Genomic DNA, 17,473 nt, shown 5'->3' on the forward strand with positions numbered 1-17,473 from the left:
TGTAAGAAATATAAGCTCAAATTTACTAATATATCGTAATTTACATATGCTACAAAAAATTTAAACATTCTTCAAATAAATAAGATGTAAACTTGGTTTAATGTTATGACCAGTAGGGACCACAACTGTATTCTGCCTACAATCCCCGGATATCTAAATGAGGTCTTGTTCAGGGCATAGGGTCTGTACTTTCTTACTTTACAGGAGAGAACAAACCTCTAGGATAGGAAAGGTCAGGAGACAAACAGAATAAACAAATTTGAGATAGTCACAGTCCCTGTGGCTAAATTTTTTCGAGCTTTCTGCGACAAACTCTCTATCACTATTATCTTTCTGCAAAATACTTTTAATAATAAAAAACATATATGTTACAAATTTAAAGTAATAGAAGCGCTGTAAAACTACATAATTTTTTTTTAATAAAATGAGTAATAATCTTTTATTCTAATATTATGTGTGATATTCTTGCATTTTGTGGGGGGGACACAAACTATTTCTTTCTCCGAATTTTGTAAATAATTACCACAGTAAAATATAAAATTAAAAATCATGAAATCCGTAGTAGTAATTGCTGAAAAAAAGATAGACAGCAAAATTACGCGAATCGGTACATTGTTGTAATAAATAATATCGCATAAAAATATCGGATTTAAAACCTATGGAGAAATCAATAGCAATAACTGCCATAAAATCTATAGAATTATTGCCTTAAAAGTAAATACTCAAATGAACGATTTGAATTTTCCATATTGTTTGAAATATATCGGGATATTTAAAATCCGCATGAAAATCAATATTAATAACTGCCGAAAATACAATTGAAACATGACATCGATTTACGATACTATCGTCGTAAATTAAGAGCGTGAAAAAGTGATTATCTAAATGCATGATTCAAATATTATGTGTAAATTTCTATAAAAAAGAAAAATGACAAATTTTTTTTCTTTTAAAAAACTTTTCAAAATAAAAATAATCTTTCTGCAAAAGCTCTGTAACGTTCTGTGACAATGTCGCCGTGTCGCAGCTATTCTGCCACGGGGGTCACAGTTTTTAAAAAAAATATTATTAACAACATATGAAAGAATTGAACAAATTCAGCTTGATGTTTTGTTGATAAATGAATTAAAACATATCTGAAAATTTTTTAAAAACTTTGAATCTTATGCAACTTTTGACCTATCTTTGTCTACTAACAACGTTTAACACAGTTAATATCAATTAGTTAGCCAGAAATTTCATGCTGAAAGATTTGTATATCTTATAACTTTGTTTAAAATATTGGCAATTGAGAGCAACTTTTCAATAGCATTTGATATATTTGCCTTCCTATAACACTTCTTGCCACTTCAACAGCATCCACTAGCATTTCTTTGTTTGTCCAGATTCCAGTCTCGCGATAAGACGCCAACTCATGGATTCTGGTAGATCACTTTGTCGTAACGTTCTCAAGTAACCTTTGCTCAAAACAAAAGCCAAAAGGTTCAATTTCACCACTAAGACAACGAAAGACGGCAGCTTCTGCGAAATCAAGATTTCACATTTATATTCATTTCATGTTTTTTGACGTAACAAACATTGATTTGCATATGAAATTCTCTTCTTCCGTTTTCTGCTATTCTTAAGACTATACATGCTTTGTTTTGTTTAGTGATCAGAAGAAATATTTGTGTAATTTTATTAAAGCCATGTGCTCCTCTTTCTTTTGAGTAGTGTAGTTTCTCAGTTGATAAACTTACGTTACTATTGCTTCAAATTCCTAGACTTTCTAGACGAATTCAAATTCCTTAGCTACCTAGTCCATATTTGGTACAGACCTGTGTTATTTTCTGAACAATAATATATTTACTTTCAACACTTCTTTTAAGTATCAGTATACAGTAACTGAAACAGTACTTTTTTTCTTTTTAAAAGTAAAAACAATAATGAGAAGAATGTATATACATACTGTTTGCAAAACTTCTAATAGGTTTTCCGCACCGCATCATCTTCTTTTTCTTCTTTTTTGCACCTTCCACTGAAATATGGCAATAAATAAAAGAACAAGTAACGATGGATAGTAACAACAATAATTTATCATTAACTTATTTATAAAAATTTTACATAAAATTATTTAAAGTGTGAGTGGTTATCAGTTAAGGACAATATTCTTAAAATACAAAATTAATAATAAAATGTTACAAGAAATCAAAATTATTACTTTAGCTTACACTTTACACTTTGATAACTGAAATTATTCGTTGAATTCTTAACTTCTTGAATTTTCTACTCATAAGTTTTAACCTTTTATGCTTTCTTGTCTCACAAATAGGTATTTCAATGAAACTGCATAGCATTAATGTGAAAAATGGGGGTTAAAGCTTATTTAGATTTGTGTTAAATAATATGCACATAAATCTAGAACACTAAAAATGAAATTAAAATTCAATACCTTTTTTAGCTTCTTCAACATTTTCATCAGCAGACAACGTAACTTCACTTGAATAATCCTAAAAAAAAAAAAAACATTAAGAACATAAAATTTGTTAAGATAAATAGCAAGAAAATTAAAAAAAAAAACATTTCACCCATGAAACATGAAAATATTTGCAAAAATATGACTTCCTAAAACAGAAAAATCATCACAGAATAAAAGAATCTAATTCCTTCCAGAATACTTTATGTTTAGAACCAAACTATTTATGCCCACATACCACCAGAACAGTTTATATTATGTCAAAGTTTCAATGAAATTTCGAGCTGCTAATAATAATTTTTGATTGATTAATTAGGCATTTAAAAATAATTTGATATGAGTTCCTAATATAATTTGATTGAGGTTCCGTTTGTAATTTTAGTTTGCAAGACAAAATTATTCATCATTTTAAGAAAAAAAAGGTAATATATATCCTGATTTATTTGTTAACTTTTGACAATAACTGCAGAACATTTGTAATTAACAAGCCCAGTTGTAGAACATTCAATATAATTCTGCTCTTGGGATGCGTACAGTATTTATTTATTCTTACGTAGCGAATTAAATTTAAAATTGCTAACTTATAGAATTCAATTAAATTGACAACACATATACAACAGTTTACTGTTCAAATGTCGTTTTATAAATCTTCTAAAATTATGTTATTTTTCCCATGGGTGTTGCAAATTTATTGTTAATTGAGCTGATTGAAATTTTTTTTTCCTATTAAGTTATGGTCAAGTTAGGTACTCTTATATAATATAATTTCATCTGACAAATTTACGCATATGATTGATGATTAATCTAGGATTTTCAAAGGTATGAGCTACAAAAAAAAAAAAAAAAAAATTATGTATACAACATAAAAAGATTTCTAAATTATTAAATTTGACTCTGTTGCAAACTTTAAAAAGTCTCCTATCTCATCTTTTCTAAAAAACTACCCCACAGAAATACAATTCAAAATACATAAACTGTGTGCCGTTTATACTTAAAATATTTCTATGGTGTTATGCTATTCTGCAATCACTAAGAATAAAACCAAGCAACTTGAAATAAGGTTCTTCAAATGTGCAGTGTTTCACATATGCCTATAATAAATTTTAATTTATCGTACTCCTTAAATGTTAACAAACAATTTTAAAAAAAGCAAGGAAACCAGTTTCTTTCTTTCTTTTTTATTTAATTAAAAAATAAGTTTTAGTAAAAAGGAAAAATTTGTAATAATAGGTTATGGTACATTTTAACTTACAATTCCTGTAGTTGTGACACAAAACAAAACCATTACTGCCATAAGGAAATAAACATATATCTCATTTTTGTGTTCTATTTTGATAAAAATTTCCAAATCATCTTCTTAGTTTTATATTGATTTATTAAGGTTATATTAAAAAATTTATTTATCGGTCCAATGTCACGCTAGACAATGTTGGTACTATTTTTTAAGAAATCTCAATAGGTGGAAACATAAGCAGTCAATTACAAAAATACTTATCTATTCATTTTGATTTAATATTATTTGTTAGATCAGTTGCATAACTCTCTATGCGACAAGTAGATATTCTTAGTTTAGAGTAAAAATGACTTCGATTGCAAAAGTAATATTTTTTGTAGGAAAAAAAATATTGAAGAGATCAGAACTTAAAATATTGGCAATCTGTTACAGAAAATATTTTTAACCAAAGTAAATATAAATATGTATATGTTAGGGGGCAAAGCCCCCTGTTCGCTACCGCTCACCAACCCCGATTGCTTTGCAATAATTGTTTTTTCTTGCCCGAAAATAGTTCTTCTACTAAAGTTAAAAATATTCACTTAAAATCTATGTCCTAAAAGGAACTCTGTTTACTTACGCTCTTGCGCCTCTACTTCCCAATTCCTAATATTACTATCTATTAGTATTATAAACATTTAAATCTCTTGGTGATTTTTTAATTATCATTTTTTTTAAATAACATTTATATTCTTAATACATTATATTGTTCAAACAAATTTGATGAGTTCACAACCATAATTTAAAATTTTCACTAATACAGGGTGGCCACTCAAATCCGATTTCAAATTTCCCTGATTTTTCCAGGTTTTCCAGATAAAAATCATAAAATTTCCAGGTTTTTGTTTCTTTTTTCATATGAAGTATAGGATGTGTACAAGAAAAGTGTCGATATTATAAAATATTTTATTCAAAATGTTATTTTTTTAACATATCATCTTGAAAAAAATAATTTATTTTGACAATTTTCAAGATTTTTTTAAATTTATTTTTTAATGTTTTGGTACAAAATATCGAATCAAAAATCATATTGACCAACAAAAGAGTAAAATTAAATATAAATATATAGTTGGTTCTTAAAAAAACATTTTTTTTAAAATTAAAATATAAAAGGTTAAAATGAAATCAATGAAATAAAATGAAATAAAAGGTTAAAATGAAATTGAAAAAATTAGCATTAATGCAACAATTGTAACGATTTGTCGACAAACATTGCTGTTAGCGATTGTAAAAAAATGTGTGATTGGTTGGTTTGCTGAGAAAAATAATTCAGATTTCTTTGATTGGGAGTAGAAAAGCTTTCAGAAAAAGACTGCGATATAAAATCTATTATTAAATTATAACCAACTAATTTTTGGAGAATTTTATAAAGTTAAAAATACAAAAACATTTTGTCAAAATAGAAAAAAAAATTACCACCAAAGCATTGGAACAAAGTTGAGCCATAAATGGATTCAGCCCAAGGAGAGAATTAAAAAAAAAAAAAGAAGCTAATATCCTAATCCCTTTTTCCATCCCCACCAGAATCTTGCCTAAATTGCACAGTCCCATAGCAGTCAAAGGTTTCTACATTCGTTTAGCAACTGTGTGAGAATTTTATGTGGCATTCTAGTTTAACAGAGCTGTAATGGAGCAAATTTTGATGCAAGCAAAGTATAGCTAAGTTGATGATATTTCAACTGTTTGGCGATACATTTCCGTTTAAAAAAAGTGGGTATAATGGATGAAATAATTTAAATTAAGAAAATTAGTAAATAATTTAAATTAGTGAAATTAAAAAAATTATCAAAGAAAAATTTCCAGCTTTTCTTTAAAATTCCCTGATTTTTCCAGGTTTTTATCCAAATTTCCCTGATATTTCCAGGTTTTTTCCAGTATAAAAAAATTCCCTGATAATTCCAGGTTTTCAAGGTTTTCCAGGTGGGTGGCCACCCTGTAATAATAGCAGTACTGAAAAATAACTTTAAATTAGGGATACAAAAATATTTAAAGGAAAACAATTCGCGATCGCAACGCTCGAGTATGCCCTCTATCGGGAGCCTGTAAATATCAGACATTAATTTATCACGTTTTCATTTAGTTCCATCCAAATCATCGGCCATGACGGACGCCATTTTCTTAGCAGCAAATAAAAATCAAAATTTCCCTAAGGAACAGTTGAAGAACTTGAAAAAACTAACCAGAACATGCCAAACATTGAAGCAGAACACGCCAAGCATTTGAAGAACAATTTCTCAATAATTTTAACCTTTCTATAACTTACAATTTCATGATCACTTGCTGTTACAGATGTGTATATTACGGTAAAATAATTTTTTCTGTCTTTAATTCATTACAAATAAAATGAAGTCAACATTGCTTTCGTCATTCCAATAAAGAAATGTGAATTCAGAACGTCAAGAGCTGCAATAGTTATAGAATTCTTTTTTGTTATAGAACAGTATATATTTCTGTATCTACATAATTCGGAAAACAACAATAAAGAATCAACCAAATTACTTGAAATAGTGTTATTTGTGCTGATGATTAATACATTTTTTTTATCGTTTTCTTGGTAAGTATTTCTTAGTTTTGAAAGAATAGATAATTTCAACTAGAATTCAGCTGTTCTGTTTTTAAGCTACATATTCAAATTCATATCGAGATCTTACAATCATAAAATTTTGATGTGTGGTATGTTATCTAAAAGTAATAAAGGGATAATCTATGCACATATTATTTGAAAATAAAACTTTCAAACGAAGAACATTTCATTTGGAACTCTACGGATTTATAAAGAAGGTAAGTGTTATGATTTTTATAATAAAAAAATTAGCTTGTAAAACTTTTTTTTTCTTATTAGATGATAGTTCTCTACAGAATGGTTTCTTACGTCTGATTAAGAAGTATAAGAAAAGAAACTATATGAAAGTTTCTATTTCAATGTAAAGAATTCTTAAAATCGTTTTTTATCCTAAGAATTCTTTATTTTCCGTTTTATAGTTTATAATTTTTTGATAAAAATTGTTGTCAAAATACTTTTTTGAAAACATAAATGGTATAACATTATGTGTTTATGTATACTTCTTGCATATTCTATTGTTTCAAGTAATATGATTCAGAAAAGTATGAATAAAAATTCGATACTTATATATTAACGCCACAACAGCTACAGATTTGGCTGTTTTTAAGTGCCGCCAATCAACACCTAAAATTTTTGTGACAAATCATAAAATGAAACACTTTATTTAAAATCAAAGTAGTTTATCGGATTTCGGTGGACAATGGGCAAAATATTTCGCTCCAGAAAAAATAAAATTGCATCTTGTTCTATTTTTGGCAAATCCCAAAGACGCATTTTCGTAGCACTAAAAAATGGTAACAAAAATTGAAGAACAAATCATTTTGGAATTCTTCTGATTTATAAAGCAGGTAAGCGTTAATTTTTATAAAATAAAAAATTTTACTTTTAAGTAGTTTTTTTCTTGATGATAGTTTTCTATGGAATGGTTTTCTACTTCCGATTATGAATCAAAAAATAAAAAACATGAAAGTCGTTTATTTTAATATAATGAATTTTTAGAATTGTTTATTTTTTTTTGTTTTGTATCGTAAGCATTCTTTACTTTACGTTTTTCAGTTTCTAAATAATGATTTTTATTAAAACTTAAAATTTTTTGATAAAATTACTTGTCAAAAAACTTTATTTACAAAATTAAATTACATAAAATTATGAAGCTTATGTATACTTTTTGCTTATTTTAATGTTTGAAGTAATATGATTCTTAAAACTATGGAATGTAAAGTTTAAATAAGCCTTTCAGGTTATATCATTAAATTTAGTAAAACTATTTCTCAGGCATTAGGTTTTAACTCTAATAAGAAGATACATATTTTTTTCTGTTTATTTACAAATATTTTTCAGATGTGTTTTGGATGTTCCTTCTTTAAAAAAAAATGAGATACCATCTTGTTTTCGGTTGTATAAGAAAGGATATCAAACATTTTTCTTTTTTAAATTTAATAAGCCACATTAAAGAAGGAACGTTACAATGCTACACGCTACATTAAAGACGTCTCCAGAGTAACTGAATGACGGTTCATATAGAAATCGCAGGTATGCGTCTCATACAACAACGCCCCCTATAGTTCGTTGCGATCGCGAATACCTTTACGACTTTTGTTAATTTTATGCTGATGACAACCTAAACAATATGGAAATGAATGGGGGAAAACTGGATCCTACAACGTGATTTTCCAATAAAAATGCGCCGACAACAATGGAAAACGGTATCAGACCATTATGATTTTATGTTATATAGAGATATATATTGTAAACCTTTCATGCTCATTATCTTTTGTAGCTAAATCACTTTCTAATTAATCCTTAATTATATAAGTTTTATACCTCATTTTGTAAATCCTGATGAGCGAAAAAGGATGTATTTGATTGATCATCCTCATTTTCCTTTCCTTTCCCAAAAGAAGGAAGTAGAGCTCCATTTTCAGCATTGCCTTGGGCTTTTATGAAGCTCTGACTTTCGTCTACTTTTACTTTCAACTCTGATATTTCTTTTTTCAGTTTCTTAATTCTATTCTTCATTTTTTTCTTCTGGACTGATTTCAAAAGTGAAGCCTTCTTTTGAACAGGAGCCTTTAAAGCTGTATATAGAATTTCACATTTCATGAATCAGAATTAAAGCATAAAAGTTATATCATGTTCATATCAATTAATTTAGTGCCAATGATAATACGTAAAAGAAATTTGCTTAACGCATACACTTTAACAATATATATGAATGGTTAACTGCTCCAGCTCACTAACCCCCATAATAGTTTTTAAAGTTTTTCTCCGATCTACATTCGCTCTCCAGATGCTGAAACATAGTAGTCTAGTATCATTGTTTAAAGAAAATACTCCTACATATTCCAAAGCTCTTTCGTATTTCAATAACACTCAGATTACAAAATTATATATTTTAAGGTACTAAAAAAAAATTTAAAATTAAAAATATACTGAATTTAACAAGTAAAAAAGAAAGTTCTATTCCTTTTTGCTTAAAAAGCTGCTTTAAGATCAAAAAAATTATCTCACTCCCCATGCTGATGTTTGCCACTTACAATTGGCATATGGCAGGTATAAAAAATTTTAAAAACTTAGCTGATGATACAGATGCTTTTATGCCTGTCAATAAACAAATTAAAACTAATTATTTGACACTCATGATAAGTTGGGATAATTTTTATTCAGCTGTTTACAAATATTTTAGTTTTAATGTGATTATCTTATATTAAAGTCTCATTTTCTGGAAAAATTATGTACAAGGCAAATTTATGTAGCATTTGACAAGAAGTATTTAAAAAAAGCTTAGTCACAAAATGCACTTGAAAATATTTATTCCTTAATGAAACTTTTTTTTTTTTTTTGCTTCAGAATTGAAAAGAGTTGAAGATCAATATATTTTAAATGCTCAAACATTTTTATGCCTGACAAATTGAAAACATTATGCTCTACATCATGAAGAATGTGTTAGAGTCCGTATGTTGAATTTCCTTCAATTTTCCCAAAAATGCATAAAACGTTTTAATTTTGAAATAAATTATTAAGTATTTACTCGTTTTATGAACTTTAATGCTTTTGCATTAATGTAAAATTAGCTTTCTGCAGTGTTAGTAAAATAATAATAGAGCAGCATTCAAATTTATAATTTTATCAATTTTGGATGGAGAATAAGAAAAGATCTTATTTCAAAACAAGGTGTCTTCTTAAGCGTCCAGTACTTATATTAATAACTTTAAGGACAGAATTAAAAAAACGTTTTTTTTTTTTTTTTCAAAAGCAAAATTTTATAATTATACGGAAGACCTAAAAGAGCAGGGCATAGCAGCCCCTCCCTCCTCCTTTTCGGCAATAGGCTCATCACAAAAGTAATTAAACAGTCGCAAGGGAAAGATTCATTATTAATGATTCAACAAAACTGGACTTAATTGCAAATCTAGCCAATGAAACAGAATTTCGATCTAAGTAATTTGGCAAATGATGAATATTTAAAGTATGTTACAAACATGAACATTTCAGAATGACAGTCATAATCCTTTTCTCACTAAATTCATCATTTACTTGGAAAGTCATTTCAAATTTTTTAAGAAAAATGCAGCATATCATACATTGGCAAACATAACACACTACTTATAAATTTACCATATATACGATGGTGTGTTTATGATATGGCCAAATTTAAAAATAATTATTTCACCTACAATTGTAATTTGCCATTTCACTATCACTTGGAAAAAAACACCTTAAAAAGAGAAAAAGTTGACAGGGATGCAAATCTAAGTCTCCGAATTAAATCAAATGTGCTTGCAACAGCTCCACTTATGTTTACATATTTTCTTAAAGGGACTAAAAATTTTTGGTATTTGCCAATAATAACTAATCATTTGAACATAAACATGCATATTAATTTATCAAAAATTGAAAGTCATGACAAATATATGAAAAGAAAAAGTACAGGAAAGATTACTTTTAAAAGGTTTTTTTCCATCTCCTGACTTTTTCCCACCTGCAGCAGCAAGTTTTTGGTTCTTTAATCTTGAAACCTAAAGCAGGTACATAAATATTAATAATTTAAAATCAAAATGCAATATATTTTATTCTTAAAAAGAATTATCAGCAAAAATATAACACTGAATAGAGGATTAGTTATTTACTACCATTTTAGAGAATGTTTTAAAATATAAATAGCATTATTATTATTATTTTTTTTTTTGCCAGAGGGGACAAAAAAAATCTTATTCAAACAAACAACATTTAAAACACTAAAATTTATCAAAATCATTATTTAAATATATTATATATCGTAAGTATAAATATATTTTAATAAAGATTTAAATGGAAATTATTTTATGGTAAAAAATTGCTTCCTCCTACAACATATTCTCTTTTTTCTTGTCCCTAAAAAGAACATTTAATTTCCTAGATTAACTTTCACTTTAGTATTTTAACACCCTAAATCTTTATTATAAAATAATAAATAATAACAATAATAATGATAATAAATGTAAAGTTTTAGGGTCATTTGATTTTATCAATTGGATATCCCCTTATTGACTGTATGTCTCAAGGCTCACTTTCTGTACCCTGTCGGGTGACCTACTAAGGGCTGTATAATCCAGAGCTTAAATCATAAGTTCGTTCATAGTGTTCAAAGCACATATACTTCCAGCCAGGGTTGGCAAGGTTTAGAACAGAATGGATTAATCCGCGGTTTAAACCGTCTTGTCCAAAACCCTTTTACTCAAATTATGTCACAATTTTATCTGAACAATATTTAAGAGGTAAAATAAACATAGAACTAATAACATATTGATAATTAAATATGCTAGAGAATATTTGCTTTTCAAGTTCAATTGGTCTTTCATTCAGTAGTACATCTTGCCATACAGGTTGAAATATTAGGGACTAAGTGCTTGGTTCGTCATAAACAGGTTTATTTATCTATAGTACTATTCAAGAATACTTTTATTTCATTCATGTTCAATTCTTTTAGCATAGTGGTGATACATCACCAGTGTCAGTAACTGAAACTGATGTTATGCCCTTCAAAACTGTTAATACATTTTGCAGTTATTTTGTACTTCCAATTTAAACTAATATATTCACATTTAAAAACAATTTTTTTTTTTTAAATAGATGCCTTTTTTATCATTCTGTGATGCAGAAATTATAACATTTTTTTTAAAAAAATATTGTGAAAAATAAAAGGTTAATTTTTGAACAAATTTAGAATTTTTTTTAAGAAAAATTATTATTTTTTAATATTGCAAAAATATTATTTATCAATATTAAAAGCATATTTATATTTAAAGGATTAGGTATTCACTTTTGTTGTTCAATGAATTGTGGAGCTTCAAAAATTATAAACCTTTTTCTATTATATTATTTTCTTTTAATAAGATATAGTAAATTGTATAAAAAATATCAAATATTTATTGATACACGTAATTATTATGTGTACAATGGTTACACCTTTAGAATTTTAGCCTTTTACCAAAGTTCAAGGTTTTGGACACTTTAAGACAGTTTAGGACAGTTTTACCCAGTTTAAGACAGTTTTACCCAGTTTAAGACAGTTTTACCCAGTTTAAGACAGTAAAACCCACATGTCCTGTCCAAAACCAGTTTAGGACGTCCAAAACCCCAGCCCTGCTTTCAGCACATTTTTTTTAATTCTTTTTTTTTTACAAAATACTATAAAAATAAAAGAAATATGCTATTACCTTTTTAGTAATTGTTTCCTTTTTTGTGCTTGAAGTAGATGCAGAAGAAACATTAAATGAACTTTTCTTCTCTTCTATAGGTGAAGACATTTTTTTGTCACTTTTAACTGCAACTTTTACTTTTTTAGGTGCAACTGAAGTTGTAGGAAGAATTTTTGAAAGAGATTTAGCTTCAGGTGAACTTTTTTGCACATCTTTCATAACTACAACAGGGCTAAGTGATTTTTTCTGCAAATTAGTGCCTGTTTGGCGAGCAGTTTTTTGTGAAGAATTTGTTTTTTTCTTCTGTAGTTGATCAGCTTTTCTTTTTTGCTGGCTCATGTTATTAGAATGCTTCTTTGTTGTTAAAGATTTATTCTCTAAAAAAGGAAGAAAAAAAATGAAAACATTGCAAAACAATACATTTTACCTTCAAATGTACTTAATATACTCAATGCATAAAATTTTTTATCTATTGCAAAATATGTTAAAAATAACTCCAAGTTTTATCTTTGAGAGTTGGCCAGCCTTTCTGAATAGCTGACGTAACATTAAAAAGAATTTTTTTTACAATAATATAATAAAATTTATCTTCAAATTTAAAATGCAGGCTCAAATTGGAACATAAACTGTTTATTTATAAGAACAAATGTCATTTATAAATTGTTTTGAAAATATTACCAATCTTTTTCTGTCCAGGCTTTCTGAACTGCTGACTTATATTATAAGAATTTTTCTTTGCCATTTCCAATAAATGCTTGTATTCTAAAGAAAAAAGAAGAAAAAAATTTTAAAATTCATAAAACATATTTTACAATGAAATTTTTAATGAATGTTCAAAACCAATAATAAATTTTAAATTTATTTCAAATCCATTTCCCCATCTACCTAAAAGATTCTTTCAAGGTTGGTCAACTTTTATAATTTTCTGATTTTAATTTTCCTTTGTCGCGTTTCTAACAAATGAAGAATATAGAAAAATATATGTAACAGATCAAGTAATATCTTCAATGAAATGTTTAATACAGGCTTAACATGAATGCAGTCAGACTTGTTTGAAACAAGAATGTAGAATGAATGTAACCTGATAGTTGAGAGATGCCTAAACCTAAGTCTGCTGTTTTGAACTTACAACATCCATTTCATTTTATGCATGAATACCTTCTAATTTACTTAGAAATGTACATATAGTAGTTATGATTTTTCCCTTTCATCCACCATTAAAACAATGAATCGATGAAAGTGGTTTTATCTATAAAATATCAATAGAGTGGAGAGACGTTCTTCAACTACGTGCTAGAATTGAACTCAGGATCTTTAGGGACCATAACCCAGAGTGCTCTCACTACCATGGGAAAGGGTGTACATTCATGTCTAGGATGAGCAAAGAAGCTAAATTGTATGCCTCAATGCCATAAGCTGTACATTCTTTTATAAAATATATCTTTATTTCATCTATTGCAAATTAGAAACAATGTATATTTTTTATATATGTCATATATTTCAACAATAATTTTTTGAATATCAGAATGTTTGTTACATAATCATTGACAGGGGTGGACAACTATCAGTCTTTTAAAATGATAAACAAGTTGAAAATCATAAAAAATTATTTTTCAAAAATTGGTTTAATATTAAAATAACAATAGGAAAGTATGTTTCTATAGCTAGAGCAAAATTGTTTTGATATAAATTGTTGTCTCATAGCAAAATTGATTAGGACATATATTTAGTCCTTGTTGCTTATGTTTGTTCGAGGTTTCAATAATTCAAACTTAAAATGGCCTTTTAAATAAATTATGATCGAATTCAACAAATGGTGAGAGACTTACAATTTTAACTGCTAGAATGAAAAAGAAAATTTTTAAGTAGAACCATAAATAACCCTTGTTGAATTCAAGTTGTGCTTATAATAAACCTTATACAAATAATAAACCTTTTATAAAAAATTTACTTTTCATACTCTGACTCATGTTAAACTAAAACTTGTAACAAACAAGTTCAACTTTAACAAATTTTAAATTGATTTATATTAAATACCCTTTAAAAAATCAGGTTACGAATACAACCAAAATATTTTGTTTCAAGCTGACCAATCTTTCTAATATACAGCACACAATCTTTGGAATGTTTATTTATATTGTAACTTTTTTGGTCTTTAATAAATATTTAAGATTCAGTAAATCCTAAAAAATTCAGAATTTCAGTAATTAAATTCTGAAACTTTAATAAACTTATTTGCTTGCATAAATTTGCAGTTTTTACTAAACAATAGCTTAAATGTTACCCAAAAGTTTCTTAGGAGGTAGACCAGCCTTTCTACTTTGCTGATTCGAGCTATCACGTTTCTTTTCTTTTTCTAATAATGAATTATACTCTAGAAAGAAATAAAGGAAAATATTACAAAATCAGAGACAGCAACAAAAGTTTGGTAAAATAAAGAAATCTGAAATAGAAAAAGAAATAGGACATAAGATATAAACTAGAAACCTTTTAAATCATAATAACATTTAAAAATTTTATAATAATTATTTTCATCAAAATTTATGGATACTCAACTTTTTGTACTAAAATTCAATGCTATCAAAAGAAAAATAATTAATTCTAAAGAAATAAATGAAAGAGACAATCATACAATTTATACAAGTTCCAACAGATTGCAGTAAGAAATTATAAACTTTCTTGCAGAAAATATCTTTCCTTTTCTATAGATACAATACACTGAGTAATAAGAAATGTCTTAGGTATACAATGTTTGGATTTAATGCAAAGTTTAATTATTAAAGAGATAGTACTTTGCTAAAATCAAGAAAAATAACTTATGGGCTGATTTAGTGCTTCTCAACTTTACTTCAAATGTTTGAAAAGGGTGAGAAGAGTGATTTTTTATTACCCTGACATTAATAACTAAAAGAAAAGAAAAAAAAGAAAAAGAAATATGGGTTAAATACCTAACTCAATTTAAAATTATAGAACAAAACTAGATAATTTTTAAAAATAAAAAAAATAAGAAACAGAGGAATAAGGAAAGCTGCTATTACTTTAATCAAAATGTCAAATGCAAATGAAAACCAAATGCAAAAAGGGTATTCTTTGTGCTATCTATAAAAATAAAGCTAGAAAACATTATTAAAGCACAAATATATCCATAAACAGATATACAGTAAAACGTCCAGGAAAGCGATCATTTCTATGTGCGACCAGTTCTATTTACGACCACTTTTGGAAGGCACAGAATTTTTTACATACACTTTGTGTTAAAGAAAACCTTTAGGAGAGACCATCAAAACCTCTCCCAGCAGCAGGGCAAACCTCCGCACCAAATGCAGAAAAGGTCAAATAAAAAAACACGAAAAAATACAAGAATAAAAAATAACAAAACAAATAAGTAAATTCAAAATATTTCTGAATGGCTCTAGTTTAGAGAGCTCGTTTTGACGATCTCTTAGAGTTTGACAATCTCCTGTTACAGTCAGAGTGTAATAAAGATGATGGTATCAATGATTCAGTTTTAGAGTGAAAAGTTAAAGAAAAAAAAAAACCAAGCATCTAAAACAAACAAACAGCTTATTTTTCAAAGTAAATTAATTTTCATGATATAAAACTATGTGCATACTTATACCAAAAAAAAAAAAAAAAAAAAAAAAAAAAAAAAAAAAAAAAACACATAATTGTTTATTTATTCAATATAGTTCTATCAATCATAATTGGTAAATTTGTTTTTACACATTATTATAACAGTACGGGTTATTTTTATTGACGCTAAATTTCTTTGAGCGATCTGATTTTCATGACACCAACACAACAGGCATTTCCGCACTAAGAAAATGTCACTGAGTAAAATTAAAATTGCTTGCAAAAGATCATGTATCTTTAATAGATAATATTTTTAAGTCAATGGAGTTAATCTCTAAGAACGACCAACCTCCATTAACGACCATTTTACTTTAAAACAGAGAGTGGTCACTCCAGAGAGATTTCACCGTACTAGTTTTGGTTCAAAGATTTAGAGCTTTCAACAGCATCAAAATGCAAAATTAAAGGAGGAGAACAGGAAAGTGCCAGAGAAAAAACTACAAGCAAGATGCAACAAAGAAGAAAGAAATTTTAAATGATTAATTATGTGACTTTAAGAGTATTCTTTTCTTTTCCCACCTAACTATAGACATGCCAGTTTTATAAAGTTGCATGTCCTTGAAATAAGTGGCGGCATTATATAAATAGGGAAATATTCTGGGAAAATAATGTGACAAGAAATGTTATCGTATTCAGCAAAATTTTTAAACAAAAAGCTTACCGATTGGCAATTTTTCTAATTTTACAAATGGTTGCATACAGCTCTGAAACGGATCAACAGTGCAATGCACAGTGTTTGTTGGCTTATGAAGGAATTTTAAAATAGAATCAATCATATCATCTGTCTTTCCTTTGGGCAAATCCAACATGTAACAAATTTTCTTTAAAGATAAAGCTGGTAGTCTGAAATAAAACATATTAACTATCATAAATAAAAAATGCTAATTATTAATATCTAATCAACTTAGCTTAACTATATTCAGTAACATAGTATTAGAGAATATGTGATTAGAAAGCTAATTGCAAAAATTTTATTTTAGAATATCTGATGCATGGAAAAAATTATTTGTGAATGATTTCAAAATGTGTAAAATATTAGCTAAATTTAAAAAAATGCGTATTAAAACTAAGTTACAAATTTATTTGAATATAAAATTTTTTGAAAAGCACCAAAAAAAGCTTGTGATGTTGTTCATCACATATTTTCTCCCTCTACCCTTATTTATTATAATAAAATTACTCATGGTGGGATTACAATAGTTTATTTTACTATTTTACCATATATTTTTTTAACTGTAAATTGCTAAAGAACAGAAAACATGGAACAATTCATAATAGTCTAACTGTATATCCTTCACCTATTAAGGTTGAAAGGTATTTTTCGGCATTGCTATGCTTAACAGTATCACTTTTGCTTTTTAATAGTAACTTTACTTTTGCTTTAGATTTGAACTTATGTTATCTCATTAAGAAAATAATTTTATGAACTAGGGTTTCAATAATTTTTAATGAAAACATAGTGAATATGTTGCTTAACATTATTTGTGTATTTTTCATGTTTTATGAATATGTGGATGTTCCCACAATTAGAAATTTAAATATTCTATGAGATAATAACAGTATTGTAGGTTCAAATTAATCTATTTTAAAACCAGATGAAGGAGGCAGATCAATAATTGTGAAACTACAAAATTCGACCCAACAAGATTTATTACTGTATTTACTTAAAATAATAATTAAGTGTATGAATTCATCACCATAAAAACTTGATAATGTAAAACTGTAAATTGATATTGTAGTTTTACTTATTTTGTCTTGATTTAAAAATAAAAATATTTTAAAGCTAAGGACATTATAAAATATGGTAACAAGTATTGACACTTAATTACACGGCCATTTGTGAGTACAAAGAGTCTTAATAAAATTAA

The 17,473-nt window shown here is 27.1% G+C and overlaps 1 protein-coding gene across 13 annotated transcripts in view; it reads right to left on the bottom strand.

Annotated features, from left to right (window-relative positions):
* Nucleotides 1–17,473, bottom strand: part of LOC107438258 (uncharacterized) — a 69,484-nt gene that overhangs the window by 39,472 nt on the left and 12,539 nt on the right. For all 13 annotated transcript variants that reach the window (XM_087168093.1, XM_087168098.1, XM_087168078.1 and 10 more), the window contains exons 8-15: nt 16,267–16,448; nt 14,257–14,346; nt 12,651–12,734; nt 11,991–12,349; nt 10,235–10,310; nt 8,116–8,369; nt 2,432–2,489; nt 1,949–2,017 (exon numbers count right to left, since the gene is read on the bottom strand). In XM_087168093.1, coding sequence (XP_087024219.1) covers nt 1,949–2,017; nt 2,432–2,489; nt 8,116–8,369; nt 10,235–10,310; nt 11,991–12,349; nt 12,651–12,734; nt 14,257–14,346; nt 16,267–16,448 — 1,172 coding nt within the window. The remainder of the gene's footprint in view (nt 1–1,948; nt 2,018–2,431; nt 2,490–8,115; nt 8,370–10,234; nt 10,311–11,990; nt 12,350–12,650; nt 12,735–14,256; nt 14,347–16,266; nt 16,449–17,473) is intronic.

Source organism: Parasteatoda tepidariorum, chromosome 1, assembly GCF_982258835.1.
Source record: "Parasteatoda tepidariorum strain Cologne lab strain chromosome 1, Ptep-v5.0, whole genome shotgun sequence".
In the NCBI taxonomy this organism is placed as follows: Eukaryota; Metazoa; Arthropoda; class Arachnida; order Araneae; family Theridiidae; genus Parasteatoda; species Parasteatoda tepidariorum.